We start from the raw sequence: 18,761 nt of genomic DNA on the forward strand, positions 1-18,761 counted from the left end.
CACTCTATATTTTAAACTCCAAATATTTATGACTGTTTTTACCCTTATTCTAAAAATGATGGATTTCAGTTATTATTAAGTTCAGACTAGAAATCATCATTTTTAAATAAATTGGTAAGTCTGGGCGCACTTAATCATCTCAGTTGTGTTACGGGGTGCACTAATATATTTTGGTTTCAACTGTGGGTCAAGGTGTTTCCCTACACATGAGAGTCCATGGCAGGATAGAATACTATAAAGTAATTGGGTTGGAAGAATTAACTTGGGAATGGAAACATGATGAGAACAAGCTATATGTACCACAGAAAAAAAGATGTGTACATTATGTAGTTAGTAGAAATGACAATAATCAGTTATTTTAATATGATGGATTTCAGTCGCACCCAACTGCTAAATGGTACATCATTTTCAGTAGAAGAAAAGTATCTCAAAATCATTTTTAATAGTATTGTCTGCAGGAGTATCAGAATTTAAGCATATTCACATGACAGAAATAAATTTGCCATTATGACAGGAACTAGCCATCGTATTGATTGAACATTGTTATAAACTGGGCATACAGATTACATGCTTCATTTACATTTGATGGTCTTTGATGATTTGGCAGAATCAAGTTTGCCAGTTCTAAAAAATCTGTAGAACAACCATGTATTGGTCTCTCGGCACCAAAGTTTTTAAAACAGTTCCGTATATCATCGGCACTGCAATTGACTTTAAAATCTCGAGCCCCATATGGTTCTGGGGTGAAGAATAAGACATCAGGTTTTCCTTTAGGACTGCAGCATTGTTTTTTGACCTGTATTCTGTGTTGGTTCCACTGTATTACGATTCGATGTAATTCCTCTTGCAGAAGGTCCATAAAGCAGTACCTTAAACAGTCGATCTGCAAAAGGTCACCATCATTGAAGAGGTTTGCATCTCGTAAATCTTTAAAAAATGTGATCCACCAGTCTGCAGCTTGTCGGCGTAAAATGCTCCACCAAGCCTCAATTCATTGATTAGAGGTGCTTCTCCCGTATATGAAACAGTTTTCATATTCCTGGTCATTAAGGGTGTGTAGCAATACTTGTATTTCTTCCAGCTCCTTGTTTTCTGTTCCGAGATCACATCTACATATATATGGACAGCCTCCTAACTGTTGTATGGTTTCTAAAAAATATCTTGAAACAATTTTAGGGCTGTTGTTGCTAGGTCCCACTTCAAGCCACATAATTCTCCTGGAAAATCCATCTATTGCTCCATGAATAGCAAACCCGAACGGTTTTAATTTATCATCTCCGTCGATATGCCAAACAAAATTTGGTCCAGGTGCAGCGAACTGACGCTTAAGTAATCGTTTCTGTTTCCGTCTTTCTACTCCATCTGGGTCTATTACACGCATACGTTCCATGACTTTATCCCGTTGAATTACTAAACCACAGTCGGTAATCAAACGTTTCCAAATTGTGCGGTACCCAAGACATTGCCCGCTGTTTTCTGTAACATCTAAAATTGCATTTATGGTATTATAAATGTCAATGTTGTCAGTGCGTCGCTTCCAACCTTGGTTTCTGAACATTCTTTTCAAATGTGGTTCGCTTATTCTAATTCTATGAACTGCTAACAACAGTTGTGAAATCTCCTTGTTGGTGTATCCTTGTCGAAATTATCTGTTAATTAGCTCATGTTTTGATAAAATTTCAGGATTTAGAGCAAGTGTGTATTTTGGCAAAACCATATTGGCCTGAAAATATCAATAGGCATGTTCATGATGTTGATCTGTTGTACATTTAAATAATCCTTCCATGCAACTACATACATTTAGTTATTAAATCATGGACATTTTATACTATATATCACTACAATAGGTTTGTTTCTCACCTTAAAGGCATAACCCAACAAAAAATTATCAAGCTGTTGATTTCATGTTTACTTCATATGTTTACTTTCACTTTTTGATTCACAGTAGTCAACCGGAAGTCAATGTTGTTAAGTCGTACATAAAATAACTTTTAACAATTAACGATACTTTAATAAACATTTACCTAATTAACTTCAAGACAACATTAATAGTGTTGAATATGTCAGCCGCGGCAATGCTGTATCACTTTCGCAACGAGTTGCGCAAATGGATTAATGTAATGTAAGGGGGTTATGTAATAAAAGAGACAAACACTACAGCTTGAATTATAATAGTTATAGTTATTAGTATAACCACACGGGGACACAGGGGCTCGTCACGAAGTTTTTCAACCTTCTATATATACCACTTCTATACTATGAAAAACATAAACGAGCCCCTGTGCACGGGGAGTGCGCCTGGCTAAAATGAGTTTTCTATACGCGAATTAGTTGTTCAATTTATTTACCAAAATGGATTATGGTTAGCTTCATTTCGACGAGTAGGCCCCCTAAATATATCGTTGATAAAGACAACAATGGCTACGTATTTTATTATTATATATGTATTGTAATAGAACACGGGGTAGATTTTACAAAACCATACATCAATGACGTTGCCTGAACATGCATACACTGTAAATGAAAAGTTAAAAGTATAGAGAGCAATGTATTTGACTTACCGTGTCTGTACTCTAAAGTCTAACCTTGAAACATATTAAATGCAATCGTTTACAATTAACAATTAAACGCGATGAATGTGTTATCTTGTTTCTCTTTGGATTTGATTTGTTTGTAACCTTTTTTCTGATTGGTTTATATAGATATTGAATCTCGAATTTCGAATCTCGAATCTCGTATTTCGAATCTCGAATCTCGAATGATCCTTCTCGGCTTTCGTAGGTTGCTGATAGAAATGCAAACACATATTTTTATTGTAAGTTGAGCATGAATTTATTAGATACAAATATCGTAGTGTTTAATTTTTGTTTCTCGGGATGATGGTTTGATGCCTCCGGAGTTGATTATTTTCTTCGATAGCTACCATTTCGGTTTAAATTTAGCAGACATTTAGATGAAGGTGTAAGTAACAATCCCTCAAAGTTTCGTTTAGTTCTTAAGAAATTTACTGGAGCTGGAATATTTATTTAGAGGCATGGTCTAAAACGTGGTCTGGATCGACGGAGCAGTCAGAGTGTCAGACTTTGTATACATTTTGACAAACGTTTTGTAACACTTCGATGGGTGTGATTTCTATTAGAAATGATGGATTTCAAAGTCAATCATCACATTTCAAGGTAATATAGGAATTCAACCATATAAAAAGGGGGGGGGGGTTAAGTTCACCGAAGTGTACGTATAAATGAAACTGGTATACCGGTCTGTTGCACATTCCTATAACATAGTAGTTCTAAGATGTCAAAGGTCAAGGTCAAAAGGTCACGTTCAAAAGGGTCAAAGGTCAAAGTCGTTCAAGATAACTCTTTACGAGTAGTTTTAGATTGTCTGGCAGTGAATAGTCATGTTAGGCCCTTTAAACCCCTTTTAGGAGTCAAAAAGTGGCCCCTCGGACCACAATTTTTAAAATGACTCTTTTGTTCCTAACTAAAATTTGAAAAAGTTTTTAAAATCGGATGAATTATAGAAAAGTTACAGCTAAAGGGCTGTTTTGAACGTTGACCCCTGCAGAACCCCTATTTTTTCAAACTGTATACCCAAAAACTTTTCCGGTCTGCGGATTGTGTGTGTCATTATATATATATAAACTATTGTAACAATTCCTTAAACACTTGAGAAAACGAATAACGCGTGATTTTTGTTTAACATTAAACCTCCAATAGACGATTTTCATCGACTAATAAAACTGGAAGTAGTCAACATTTTTTAATGAAACTTAAAATATATGTTGATTACGTCTATTTAAGGTAGCTCGCGGGTTTACCTGCTTGTGAGAAAGCCTACCTTGAAAATTTGTCCACGTGATCCATAGGTTTTATAGTTTTATTTCTAAAATTTATTTAGGATTCGTCTGCGCGGTAATAATGTTATTGTGTTTCAAATACAATGTCATTAATAAAATCAAGCAACGCCATTTCAATGAAATATATAGTAAAATGCACATTTTAACCGAGAAACGCATTACTAAACTATGCTCCAAACTTTTAAACGATGCAGACGAAATTAATCATACTCAACACAAAAACAGAGGAGATAATTATGAATCAATTCATAAAAAAATATCAGTATGTGTTCTCGGCCAATTTTTGGCAGAAAAACTTTAAAGATTTAAAAGATTTCTCAAAACCTTATATTTTCATTACGACGTTAGCCTGACGTCATCATCTCCTTACTTCTTAGAACACCAAAATTGGAATGCATTTATTGACAAGACTAGCTGTTTAACACATTTTAGAACATGTAAATGCTTATTAGACATTATTGTGAATGTTATCAAATGCAGTTAATGTAAGGCTGTAAAGATACAGAAAATTCTATTTTTGTTTTTATGAAACTATGAGTCAATCAATGCAAAAATAAAATGCTAGGCAACTACTGACATTATAAGTAAGTAATCGAATAAAACAGTTATCTCAAGTCAAAAGAAATTTAAGAATTTAATCGGTAGTACAGATAATTACGGAAATTATAATTGTAAAAAAAAAAGCGAAGTTAATGCATTCATTCTATTTTAAAACATGACTTTAAATGGAAGAACTCTAACGCAAACTCATTCTTTATCTTTATAGAACAAAATGTGACAATGTATGTGATACCTTTAAATTTTCAGCACTTGATATTATAAATCTTTGTATAAACAGTCATAAACCGCATATAAGCTTTTTAAGATATTTTCTTTTATACTTCTAAATATCTCATTTGTCATTTAAAAAAAAAATTATGAGTTTACTATGACGGTCAACTCTTTACATTGTTTCCTATTGTGACGTCAGCAAACCCGCGAGCTACGTTAAATAATATTCAGGCGTCATATAAACTTTCAAAAGTCATTTGAATTTTTTGCTGAATTTTTACAGTTAACCGGTTAACCGAGTACTCGTTGAAAATACTAGAAAAATTACAACAACCATAGACTAAATTTTTTAAATTAAAAAAAACTGTTATGTAAAAGGTTAATTCCTTGTGTCATATTAAATAACAGCCAAGTACGCTTTAATTAGCAAAATTGACCACTGAATTTGATTTCCTAAATGAATTAGTATTTAGAAAAAATATTATAAATATTTCATTTTTCTATTCATAACGTAGCCATCACAATCTATGCTGGACATTAGAACCTATAGTGGAGGAACAAAAATAACCAGTACAAAGAATTGATCATTAAGAAGATAGTTCATGAAATTCAAAACGCAACTGCTTGTATTAGAATTCTTCGAGACAATAAGTGATTTATATTCATAGCGTAGCAATCACAATCTATGCTGGACATTAGAACCTATAGTGGAGGAACAAAAATAACCAGTACAAAGAATTGATCATTAAGAAGATAGTTCATGAAATTCAAAACGCAACTGCTTGTATTAGAATTCTTCGAGACAATAAGTGAAATTCGCCCAACTTTTAAAAATAGTAACTTTCATGGTCAATGTGTGCGTATGGGCGATCTTGCCCTATTCTAAGACCGACAATGAAGATTAAATATAATCTTTTGTTGACTCAAAAGACTGTACTCTAGTGTTGTGAGTACATATTCATACGTTTTAATTTTCATAATTAAAGTGCTCTGGTTTGTCTTTTTAGTTTAGAATTGGGAGGGGAATTCAACAGTGCATTAGCAAGTCATTAATCCTCACTGTTCTCTCTTCTCTTTCTTTTTTTACCCCACTATCACTCTTTAACCCAGTCTCTTACTACACTTTCACAATGGGGTAAGATAGCAAGGTGGGAAGAGTAGACACAGGAGGTGAGTGTAAGAACAATGAGAGTGGGATGAAAGTGGGTTGGGTGTGGGGTAGAAAGAGGTGTGTGGAAGTGGAGGGGAAAGAGTGTGGATTAGAGTGGGAAGTGAAAGATGGGTGTGGGGGAGATAGTGTGGGGTGTGAAAGGGATTGGTGTGAGAGAGGGGTTTAAGTGTAGGAGAGTAAGGTGAAAAAAGATTTGAGAGAGGAAGATTGGTGTCGGAAGAGACATTATTTTGAGAATGGGATGAGAAAATTGGGAGATAGAGTGTGTGAGATGAGAGTGGGATAGAGAGGTGGAACAAATGGGGTGAGAGGTGTTTGTTTGTTTGTGGAGAGAGAGAGACAGAGAAAGAGAGGTGGGAAAACGGAGAGAGAGAGAGAGAGAGTGGGGTGAGTGAGAGGGGTGAGTGGGAGAAGTGAGAGGGATGGGTGTGGGTTGAAAGAGATGAGTGAGTGGTGAGAGAGAGCGGGGTTAGAATGTGGACAAGAGTTCAGAATGAGAAAAGGGTGAGTCGGTTGAGAGAGTAGGGAAAGAGGGTACATGTAATTGGTAAGAGTGAAGATGAGAAATTGGCGTGTGAGTGAGTGTAGAAGAAGGTAAAAGAGTGGATTGAGAGAGAGGAGAGAGGGGTGACTTTGAGAGAAAGTGGGTGTTAGAGAGAGGGGCAGGGAGAAGCAATAGGCAATGAGATTAAGGTGAAATAGTCGTTTGGTTTTGCTGAGAGAGAGGAATAACAAAGTGAGGTGTTAGTGGGAAAGTGGCGTTAGAGAGAGAAAGAGAGAGAGTGTGTGTGTGTGTGTGTGTTTAAGAGAGAGAGTGTGTTTAAGTGGAGGATAAGAAAGATATAGAAAGAGGGGTTTAGACTGCGTGGATTGTTGGGTGAGAGTGTTGGGTAAGGGGGGTGTAATGGGTGAGTATGTTGAAAATGTTGGGTCAGAGCGTGAATGTGGTAAGAGAGAGGTGAAAGAAAGAGGGAGAGGAGAGGAGGTTGGTGCAATGAAAATGAATGTGCAGAGAAAGAGGTGTAAGTGTTGGTGAGAGAGAGAGAGAGAGAGAGGGAAGTGAGTGTTAAGTGAGTGCTTAGTTCTACCGTCTGGTTTTGCAGTGGGGTTGGGGGTTCAAAATATCCATTGAATTAGTGTGGGGTTTTTTCTTTGAAAATATTTGTCTTTGTCAAAATTTGAGATTTTGATGAGGAAGTCAAATTCCTGTCAATATCGGATTTTGAGTTAAAGTCTATTTTAACGAGGCCGGGTCTAATTTGTTCTGCCCTAGATTTTTGTATGAATTTTTTTACATGAATTTCTACTGACCACACCGTTTGTTTAAGGGGTCATCTCAAAGTTTGTTAATTTTTAACATAGGACCCTATGGGATTTTAATCAATTTTGCACATTTGTTACAATTTTTTTAAACTTCTGCCCTAGGGATTTCTTTTTCTATTCTACACGTTAAAGTTATTGCTAAAAGACATCAAATGGTCAAATAAAAAAAAACCTTTTACCTCCTGGATTGTTCCAGGGGTCTTATCAAAGTTGTTTTTTTGTATGCCCAATTTCCCAGTTTGTCAGATAATGGCTATTTTTTTTTTGACAAAGGCGGAAATGGTGATCTCTATAGTATTATTAAAACATTCAGACATATTTAAGTAATAAACTAGAACTGTCCTTATGGGGCTAACAACCCTAACTTGTAAAACAAACATTGTTACAGAAACAGTAACGAGGAATATATCTATACCTGTGGACGAGAACCTCTCCAGGACCACCACTGGAACCAGTATGACTGTGGGTAGTCAAAGCCACCAGGAAGCAACTTGCATGATTAGAGAGGCACTCAACACGGCCAAAACCAAGGTCAGAATAGGATTTTGGAACGTGCGAAACATGTACGCAGCAGGAAAATTGGCACAAGTAACAGCAGAAATGAGGAAATACAACTTACATGTGCTGGGAGTCAGTGAGAGCAGATGGGTCAATTCGGGAAGAATGCGAACAACAACAGGTGAAACTCTATTGTATTCTGGCCGAGAAGATGGACAACACCATGAAGGGGTGGCAGTTATACTCAAGAAAGGAGTAGAAAAGTTCTTGATGGAATGGAAACCAGTTAGCAGCAGATTGATGTTGGTGAGACTTAGAGGAAAGCAGGTCAACACTACGGTTTTCCAGTGTTATGCACCTACTAACAATGCAGATGAAGAAGACAAAGATGCGTTTTACGAACAACTGCAAAGAGAACTAGACAACACACCAGACCATGATATGAAGATCATCATGGGAGATATGAATGCTAAAGTAGGAGCAGATAATGAACTCTACAATAGAGCAATGGGGCACCATGGTTGCGGTATCATGAATGAAAATGGACATAGGCTTGCAGAGTTGTGTACCACCAACAACTATGTGATCGGAGGAACTCTATTCCCCCACCGAGACATTCATAAGTTGACATGGCATTCACCAAACGCGAGAGATCAAAACCAAATTGACCACATCATGATAAATGGTAAATGGAGATCATTGCTTGATGTGAGGGTTAAGAGAGGCGCTGATGTTGGTAGTGATCACCACCTGGTAACAGCATCTATCAAACTAAAACTGCGCAACACACAAGGAAAGCTTACAACAAGGAAGAGATTTGATGTGGACAAACTCAGAGATATCAAGACAAGGCATGAGTTCAACATCACACTCAAAAATAAGTTTGGCATTCTACAAAACCTACAATCAGAAAACAAGACAACATCGGTTGATGAAAAATGGAAAGAAATTTGTAACATATACACTGAAGCTAGCGAAAAGTGCATTGGCTACAAACAAAAACAAAAGAACAAAGAATGGATAACACCTAACACTTGGAAAATGATCGAAACAAGAAAATGCACCAAAAAGAAAATACTTGAAGCCAAATCACTGAGACTCAAGGAGAAACATCAACAAGATTACAGTGAAATACAGAAACAAGTGAAAAAAGCTGTACGTACAGATAGAAGAGCATACATAGATGCCTTTGCAACAAGAGCAGAAGAGACAGCCAACAAAGGGGAACAAGGAAATCTATACAAAATAACAAAAGTAATATGTGGGAAAAACAGACCATCACCAAACCTTCCCATCAAAGACAAACAAGGAAAGCTGATAACATCAGAGAATGAAATGGATGAACGGTGGACAGAACATTTTAAGGAGATCTTAAACAGACCACCTCCGATCCATGAACCTGAAATCAGTGAACCCGAATCAGAGTTGAATATAAACACCAATCCACCAGACGTTCCAGAAATTACATCGGCCATACAGTGTTAAAAAATGGAAAATCTCCTGGGAGTGACAATTTAAATGCTGAGCTATTCAAAACGGACCCACTCCTTACAGCTACCATCCTCCAACCAACCTTCAAAGAAATCTGGGAAAGTAAGACCATACCAGATCAATGGAATCATGGAGTCATCATTAAAATACCAAAAAAAGGAAATTTAAATGACTGTAATAACTGGCGTGGAATAACACTTCTCTCCATTCCAAGTAAAATCATGGCTAAAATTATCATCAGAAGAATATCCAAAGCCGTAGATGTCAAACTACGGATGGAACAAGCAGGGTTCAGACCAGGACGAGGATGTATCGACCAAATATTCACACTGAGAAACATCATCGAACAGTGTACGGAATGGCAGCGACAACTTTATCTGAACTTCATCGATTTTGAAAAGGCCTTCGACAGCATTCATAGAAACAGTCTCTGGAGAATTGTGCGTTCGTACGGCATCCCCCAACATCTTATAGACATCATCAAGAGTTTCTACGTCAACTTCAGATGCAAAGTTGGAAACTCAAGCATCGAGTTTGATGTCAAAACTGGAGTTCGCCAAGGTTGTGTAATGTCATCAACGCTCTTCATCATAGCCATCGACTGGGTCATGAGGAACACAACATCAGACATCCCAAGAGGCATCCGATGGGGAACGTTCACAACACTTGAAGACTTGGACTTTGCCGATGATATTGTCCTGTTTTCTCACTTCCATCAGCACATTCAAGACAAAACACATAGGCTCCACGAGTATGCTAGAAACATTGGACTGAAGATCAATGCCAAGAAAACTGAAGTCATGACCCTAAATGTGAATAACCCACAAGGAATTAAAATGGACAATCACATCCTTCCATTTACCAATAACTTTACTTATTTAGGGAGTATTGTCACAACAGATGGTGGAGCAGACAGGGACATTCAGCAGCGACTAGCCAAAGCGAGAGCAGCATTTAAGAACTTGCAAGCTGTGTGGAAATCCAGCCAGTATACCAACAGGACAAAGCTCAAACTGTACAAAAGCTGCATCATACCAATTCTTTTGTACGGTTCAGAGTGCTGGAGAATGACAGAGAACGACCTTAACAAACTGTCAACTTTCCACACCAAGTCCCTGAGAAGAATCCTTAAAGTATTTTGGCCAAATACTATCTCAAATCAGGACCTTCTCAGCAGATGCGATCAGGAGGATATGGCCACCATCATCACCAGGAGACGATGGACCTGGGTTGGCCACATACTCAGAAGGGACCCTGAATCCATCATAAAGACAGCCCTCTTCTGGACACCAGAAGGAAAAAGGAAGAGAGGGAGACCAAAAGTTACCTGGAGGCGAACAGTGGAAGCCGAGATGAAAGAGCATCAGAGAAGCTGGGGCACTCTCCAGAAGCTAGCCAGGGACAGACAGGGATGGAGAGCCCTCGTTACTGCCCTATACGCCAAAGGCGTCACGGGCAGTAAGTAAGTAAGTCCTTATGGGACTAATACCCCCACAAGGCTAATTTCAAATGGGACAAATAATTGAATAATAAAGGTTTGGAACACATACAAAAATTTTTTCTAGAATTGTAAAAAAAAAATTAGTTAACAAAGAAAAATTAAAATCAAAATTGTCAGAATTTCACTGTAAATACATATCTATAACAGTAATACATTTACAAATGTATGTATCTGATAATATATATATTTTTTAAATTTAATTGATTTAAAGAAAAACCAATAAAATGACAATAACCCCTCCCTTTGCAGTACATGGAAATACCGGTAGCCAAGCAATGCTCTTCTGTTGATAAAACTTTCAATATCTTTCTAATAAGAGTCTTGACAGCTGCAATTAGTTGTTTCAATTTTCCCCCACTTTCTCCTATGGCACAATGGAACTCCATATCAGAAAATTGATCCCATAGGACTATGATTTTTTTTGATAAGCTTGTTAAATTTAATAAACTCCCAAAACATTACCATAATAACCATACTATGTAAAATATGTAAAAATACAAACAATTTTAAAATTGCCAAAACACTACAATCATATCAGTAATTTTGAATTTCATTTAAATTAATTCCCAATAGGGTCACTTTATCAATTTACTTGACAAATAAATTTAAACAACCTCTAAAAATATTTTAACTTCTTTTTTAATAATGATATTATTTATTTCCTATTAATGATAGAACTTTTGGTTTACATGAAACAGTTTTAAAATAGCCCCAAAACCATCACCCATTTTACAGATTATCAATTTCCCCTAAACACATGCTCCATCTGAACCATGGCTCAGATAATGGCTCCCTTGGGACAAATGAATTCAGCCACACTTGTCTTTGATGTTCTTATTACCTCCTAAGAATTTATCATTGACAAACAAAAACTTTGCATTGTCAGTTGATAAAATACGTATAAAAAATATTTTTTTTATTAATTAAGACATAAAGACAAAAAAACCTCCATCTGGATGTATTTATATAAATATATTTTAGAGTGTTTTCTATTAATCAATTAATAAAATCTGTAAGGATTACCTCCCTTACTTTTCAACATTAGTGTACAATACATAGAATAAGGAAAATGAAAACTGTCATAAAATCATTAAATCTTGTCTGATCTTAAAAAAAATTGCAGGTGCACATCTTCAGATGGTGTTCAACATATGTACAAATTTTCAAACTGTTCCATGCAGTAATAAAAAATTCTATAGGGGGACAAAGTTGCGTCTACAGACAGACGGACAGACAGACAGACGGACAGACGGACAGGGTGAAACCAATATACCCCCCTAAACTTCGTTTGCGGGGGTATAATAAATATATAACATCACATATTAAGGGTCATTAATAAAGAATACATGGTTACTCTTTTGAAATATGAATTAAGCTATATTTAGGCGGGTTAAAAAAACGTGACAAAAGGCTAGACTTGCTGAACCCTCTTCACATTTTCGACTCGAGCCCAAATATAGCTTATACTTCGAGACATTTATCTTTATTCCACAATATGATATCAATTTTACGCATCAAACAAGTTTTTTTCAACAAATTTCGCTGAATATCTGCAGTTGAAACTATCACGCCATGGCGTCAACAAAGCAAAAAGATGACGTCACAATACAAATGAAACGCTGCGCGAAAGCGGGCGTACTCGTTCTGTACTCGGCCTCGTTAAATGCATTTTTTTTTTACAGAATATCATATAAATTGTACGACTTATCATTTAGTACACACGACCGTCTATCCCGTGCCTATATTTCATCGGTGTTGTGCCCCTTATTAACGATCCACCTTAATTAAATGGCTGAAAAACAAACAGACAATCGTTAGACCCAGGAATCTCTGTGCAAATATCTAGCATTTTGCGATTAATGGAGCATTTGCTTATTTTGCACTAGTGAGAAGTGATTGACAAATGTAAACGAAAAGTATACCTAAGCTGTGAAAAAAAAATTAAGAATTTTTGCTAATGATCAATCAACAGATACATCTTTGTATATGTTTTATAACATGCTACATGTATTAAACAGTATGCTTTCATTCAAGACTATATTAGATCAGATTTATTGAAAAATCAAATATCCGACAATTATTACAAATGCGAGATTAATTATGTTTTGTTTGATAACGCTAAATGTTAAAATGTCCATGAAATCTTTGTTAACAGTGTGGTAGATATATGTTGTATTGCATCTTAGTGATGATTGTGCATTTATATACAAATAATGGCACAGATATTGACCTCTAAAAGCAGCAGTGTTCGAATAAATCAATCGAAGGAAACTCTTGCACGAAACAGCTTGAAAATAACTCATCCGAACTAGAGAAATATAATGCTCAATTGATGTAATTTTTTTTATGTCAAACTATATCCAGACTAATCGAACATGGGAGCTTAATCAAATTTCTCTCATCAAACTAATAGCAAAGGTCAAAACACAAGGCAAAGAGTAGCAAGGCTTCTAGAAATCCCCAGTGTCGATCTTACGGTCAGATATCAATATCCAAGTGCGCAATAAGAAAATTAAAACGGCACTAAAGAGTCACTCAGAGAGCCAACGTGCAAAGAGAGACAACAATATATTACTAATAGACTGCTTACGGCAAAAACACACGAGACAAGAACATTAAGCCAAAGTCATGTTCAATATAATGGTTTACACTGTTTATTAGTTGCTCCCTCAGAAATAACATCTGTTTTTATAAAATATCACGATGTACATGGAAAACTACTATAATTTATTTTGGTGCATCAAATATAAGTGTCTATGAACGGAACAGAAAAAACCTAATTTTTGATATTTGGTCTGTGTACTTTTAAGTCATTCAAATTTTAACTCGTCATGATCTGATCAAAAACCCAGTTCAAGATTCCCATCCATTCTCCTCAATTCTACAAACTAAATCTAGAATCGATTATTACGAAAAAATTCCCATTTAACTTCTAACTCTCAAACATTTTATTTCAACCATACTGTGCAGAAATACCAGAGGTTTTTATTGTTACGACGCCGACGTCTATTAAGAGCAAGAAATACCAAAAGAAGTACATTTAATTTTACGTGACCTACATGTATATTATAAACTTATATCTCATGTTACATTCTGAAAAGATCATATTTCTTTGTGAACAAATTGAAAAGAATTGTCAGACCTTAATAATTTACATAATACCAATAACAACTGTCTCAACGATCTTAGAGACCTCGCATAGATGTCAGAATTTCCTAGTTCTCAAGTGATAATCTAGCTTTATATCTACTTAGACCTCAATATTGATAATTGGGTCATACCATCAATTGCCATTAGAAACCTCTCTGTGAATTCAGTGGCATATTATTTTCTTATCGTCTTTAACACAACTAAAACACATATCCACTCTGAAGTGGTCTCACCAGTATGTTCTTGTTATAAACCGTTATTAACAAGTTTATAAAATAATATATATTGATCTCCTTAAGAAATACACCTCTGTAGAAAAAAATGGGAACATATTCAAATCTTTGAGCTAGACTGTATGGAATTTGTTCTTCCAAAATAATAATTTCACTGTTTGAGCCTCCTTTAACTATGAAGCAAACACAAGAAAATTTTGTTTGGAACTGTCCATTTTAAATTTAAAATATGAGCGAGACTGCTTTGTAACTGTGGATCATCTCTATTTACTGTTTTTGCCAAATGAGGCAAATCGGGTCAATTGTTCTAATTAGTTTAACATAGCGGCAAATGAACATTTCCTGCAAAACTCGAGCTTGATTTGTTGCTAGCAACACAGAACTATTAATCAAAACGACCTGACTGATCGCCTTTTAAGATTTAAAGACGCTGATACTCATAATTATAACGTAGATCATCGATGAAATTACCCACACACTTTCAATCCGTACAACGTATGTAAAGCCACACACCTTTAATCAGTTCAATGTATGGATAGCCACACACCTTCAATCAATTCAATGAATGGATAGCAACAATATTAATGTTTTGTAATCTTCTTTAACGGAAACCAGAATTTATGGTTGACTGAAAAGGAGCGACGACTGATTTTTTTTTTTAAGATTGGTATACATGAGACATCAATGTAGGCAGCCTACAAATGATCTTGCTAGGCAAAAGCGCTGACATGTTTTTCGTTTTCATGAATATTTCTAGTTTAATTTAATTCTATATTCTAATTGGCTCTGTTACACTTTTCTAAAGAGAATCTAAACAATCGCAACAATGCTTCTTCTCCATCCAAATTGAAGTGTTTTCCAGTAAAACTCGGTTATAGCTAAGTCCGAGGGACCAATGGATTTACTTCGATATATCCGTAATTCGTTATATCCGTATAACGAATTCGTAATAATAACTATAGTGAATTCCCAATATACATCTTTTCTTTCACCAGACTATAATTTTTGTTAATTAAGGCTTAAAATAAAAATACGTTACTTTGATACCTTTAATAATCGGTTTGTGAAATGAAAAATATTTATGAAAATGAAATTATTAAAACTATTTCGATAAATGGTAGTGCAAACTTTTTTAACTTTAAAGAAATTCGTTATCAAAGTGTTAAATGTCGTCATTTTTCACCTCTACGGGACTCAAAATGAGTTCGCTATACCCGTAAATTCGTTTTATCTCCATTATAACCGTAAAATTTTGCAAAGATTTGAAGAATTTCACCTGGAACTAAAAAAAAATTCACTTTAAAGGAGAATTCACTATATCTGTGTTCGTACTAAACGAGTTTTACGGTATTTTATGACTTTTGCATTCCTACCTATGATGTGATGGATTGAGAGATATACAAGTTGCTGTCCTTTAAAAAAGGACTTACGTGGACCATTTGCATGTGTTTACAACACTAACGTGAAAGCCTTAAGATTATCAGAGATTCCACCGACTCTAACCCTCTACTTTTAACCACTAAATTTGTACTTTTTTTATTTCGTATACATGTATGTATGGTCCTGACTTTTTATCTCAGAATATAAAGGATTCATACTTCTGAAATAATTATGATCTATCTATGAATGAAGTTTGCATGTATAGTATCAGGCATTCGGTGAATTCTACTATATGCGCACACAATACGATTCGCACTACTTTGTTAACTATGCAGTGACAGCTTTGTGTAAATTAAAAAAAAATCATATTTTGGTGCATTTGTCTTGAGATTTAAACTTTTATAGTGACATAATTATTCAATCATACTTAAATGCTTAAAAAAATGTAATCCAGAAGTTCTCTAGCCTTGCCTACTATAACTGTAAAGTAAAGTTACATGTGTACTCGGAAAACAACAAAACATTGCAAATTATGCTATTTGATGCATGTTGTAGTTTCGGCATAACATTAACTTATTTCATAATACTGATAATTCATACCACATGCCAGTCATTTCTTTAAAAGGAATACTTTGTTTCTGTACTGTTTACCGACAACTTTACAATTACAGCGCCTTTGAACTTATGTGTGCATATGGCACGGAATCTCGATCCCGATTCAGATAAACGTTTGCTAGCTTCGTTCCCTGAGCTACCCAGTACGCCCAGGAACCAGGCTAGCTCATGCACAGGCTGAATTTTCCCCATAGCATCCGGTTTAACCTCGCTTATGTATTTTCTGCGTGGACCTCAGGGTCCACGCAATAATTTAATATTGTTGAAACGAGAAACATTCAGCTAATTACTCGTGCGTTTCCGCATGTTTACAATTAAAAATAATGATTGATCGAAAACTGACGAGCACATCGTATAATTTGGTGCCAAAACACAATTAAATACGCCTTCAATCTTCTTGTTATTACTTATACGATGTTTATGTTATTGATATGATGTAGACATATAAAATTACGAGATTAAAGTAAATGTGGGTTGGCTAATTCCTTTGATTAACACCGATTAAATGTGATGTTATTTTGAAGGTATAGAAACTATTGAATGTAATTATGTTAGATGAGATTTGGAGATTTTGTTGTCATTAAATGCTAGCGCTGGTTCTATAATAATTCACACCGATTGTTAACATGCACCGATCTTTAAAGGGGCATGGTCACGATTTTTGTAAAAAATATATTTTTCCGATTTTAATGTTAACAACGCTTCAATATGGCAGTTTTAATGGGCAACCAAAATTTGAGTATCATTTGTTGAGTTATAAGCGAGTTTCAGAACTTATAATTCTCTGCTATGTAAACAAAGCTTTTGTTTACCTTTTGAATGTGGAGGTGAAAAAATTCCTCCTCTAGACCTAAAATGAAAGTGGTAAACATTAAGAACTCTTTATTAATGCTTCAAATGACTAAGAATATAGCTAGAAAAATCAGCTTGAAAAAGATTTTTACTGGTATATTGAAACCCAAAAAACAAAGACAGGAGACGAGCCATGTTTCCATGATAAAGAACTCTGCGCTCTGTATCGGTATCTTGCTTCTAACTGAACTACTCACTCTCAAATTTCATTTGATCATTAAAAATGCATCCCTTACGCATTGTAAATAATAAAAACAGAAAAATAGAATTTGAACAAAAATTGTGACAATGCTCCTTTAAAACTTTAGGGAAAATCTGAGATACCATTTGACATACTTCATACTTGATCAACGATTCGACCATGTTTGGAACATATCGCATAACCTATTATGCAATGCATGTTTCCTGTCGAGACATTTCATTCTCAGAATCACCAAAAGACGATATTACCTTGTAAATAACATCAATTTTTTTTATTCAATACAGTGTATACGGTAAACGACAACGTTCACGAGAAGGGGGAATCTATATATCAGTTTTCCTTCCATAAAGTTTTCACTCAATGACTTGCTAATACAATTTTTCTATCCATCTTAATATTTCGTTCTTAAAATTTTTGTAAATGTTTTTACAGTAACCTGAAATGTTCACACTCGGATGAGTTGAGCATTAAAAAATTGGAAACCACTATAAGATGAAATTCATGCCGAATTTCTATTACAGAAGAATGTTTTTTGACTGTTAATAATTAAATGAATAAATTAAAAATAATTTTGGAAGGAAGTCTTAACACGGGATTTTCGCCAAAATGATAAATGACAATTTCCATTTTCAATAAAGAGTATGTCGTACACATTTTACAAGGTAACAGCACGATTTAAGTGGCGTTTTATTTCTGCGCAATGAATTCCATGCACAGCCAATTTCTTCTCGCATGAACAAATGGAAAAATAAACAATTAAAAGGTGCGATTATAGAATGATTATTAAAAAATGATATCGTAATCATGTTACTTTCAGATTCGATTAAAAATAACTAGTTTATCTAAAAAATAATTTAAACCCGTGTCGGACTCTAATTTTATGCTATGTTTATTTTAACAATTTTGACTTATCACCACGGATTATCTCTCCTTCGTTTAGGAAAACAGAAGAACCAAACAAGCTTAAAAAATACTTGTGTTCTAAGTATTTCACTCAAATTCCTGCACGATATAATTATTAAGGTTGTGGAAAATAACGGATAATACTTACGTGTACATGAATGTCAAACTTTTTATAAATATTGACCCGAGTTTATTGAAAGGTGTTGTTATTTTACTTTTCAAGACATATTACGGCACATCTAAATAATTTGTTTTTTATTTTAGTCTTTGTAATACATTGTGCGTTGACAAATTTAACTCAACGCCATGTTGTTACTAGGAGCAACCCTATATATGGCGCACTTCTAATCAAAAACGTAGACAGCCATTCATCCCTTTGTCGAAAACTTCCGGTCTCTGTTTTCAGAGTTTCCCATCAAGATCAAATAACACTTATTTATTTCAGTAACTTGAAGGACAATTTATGCAGAATAAATCTCCAGTGAAAGGTTTTTTTTCCCTTTTGAATGTGTTCATCTTTTGGTTTTGTTTGTAAACACTTTGATTTAAGTTAAGGGTTTAAAGTAATAAGCTACATGTAATTTACAATCACAAAAGAAAACTGTTTTTCCCTTATCAAAATTGATAAACACTTTTACACTATGAACTTCTCTGCAATTTTCTACGAAATCTTGTACATATAAACATCACCTGAATAAAGACATGGGAAGGAGAGGAGAGGGGAGGGGGGTATTTTATGTGGTGTTCCTCTTCAAGATATATACTTGTTTATGTAAAGGTCCCAGATTTCAGGTGCATTTCAATGTAACACA

The 18,761-nt window shown here is 35.0% G+C and overlaps 1 protein-coding gene and 1 non-coding gene across 2 annotated transcripts; one reads left to right on the forward strand and one right to left on the reverse strand.

Annotated features, from left to right (window-relative positions):
* Positions 1-98: 98 nt before the first annotated feature.
* Positions 99-1,723, reverse strand: LOC117682898 (uncharacterized). Its single transcript, XR_010708516.1, has one exon. It is a non-coding gene; the product is annotated as an uncharacterized protein (transcript).
* A 5,857-nt stretch (positions 1,724-7,580) lies between these two features.
* On the forward strand, positions 7,581-9,107 carry LOC136270984 (uncharacterized). Its single transcript, XM_066070034.1, has one exon. It carries the CDS (start codon positions 7,581-7,583, stop codon positions 9,105-9,107), a length of 1,527 nt encoding a protein of 508 aa, XP_065926106.1.
* Positions 9,108-18,761: the final 9,654 nt, after the last annotated feature.

Source organism: Magallana gigas, chromosome 8 (assembly GCF_963853765.1).
Source record: "Magallana gigas chromosome 8, xbMagGiga1.1, whole genome shotgun sequence".
Classification (NCBI taxonomy): Eukaryota; Metazoa; Mollusca; class Bivalvia; order Ostreida; family Ostreidae; genus Magallana; species Magallana gigas.

Excerpts from the sequence above, each read along its gene's own strand:
- LOC136270984 (XM_066070034.1), top strand. The coding sequence starts at position 7,581 with ATGACTGTGGGTAGTCAAAGCCACCAGGAAGCAACTTGCATGATTAGA.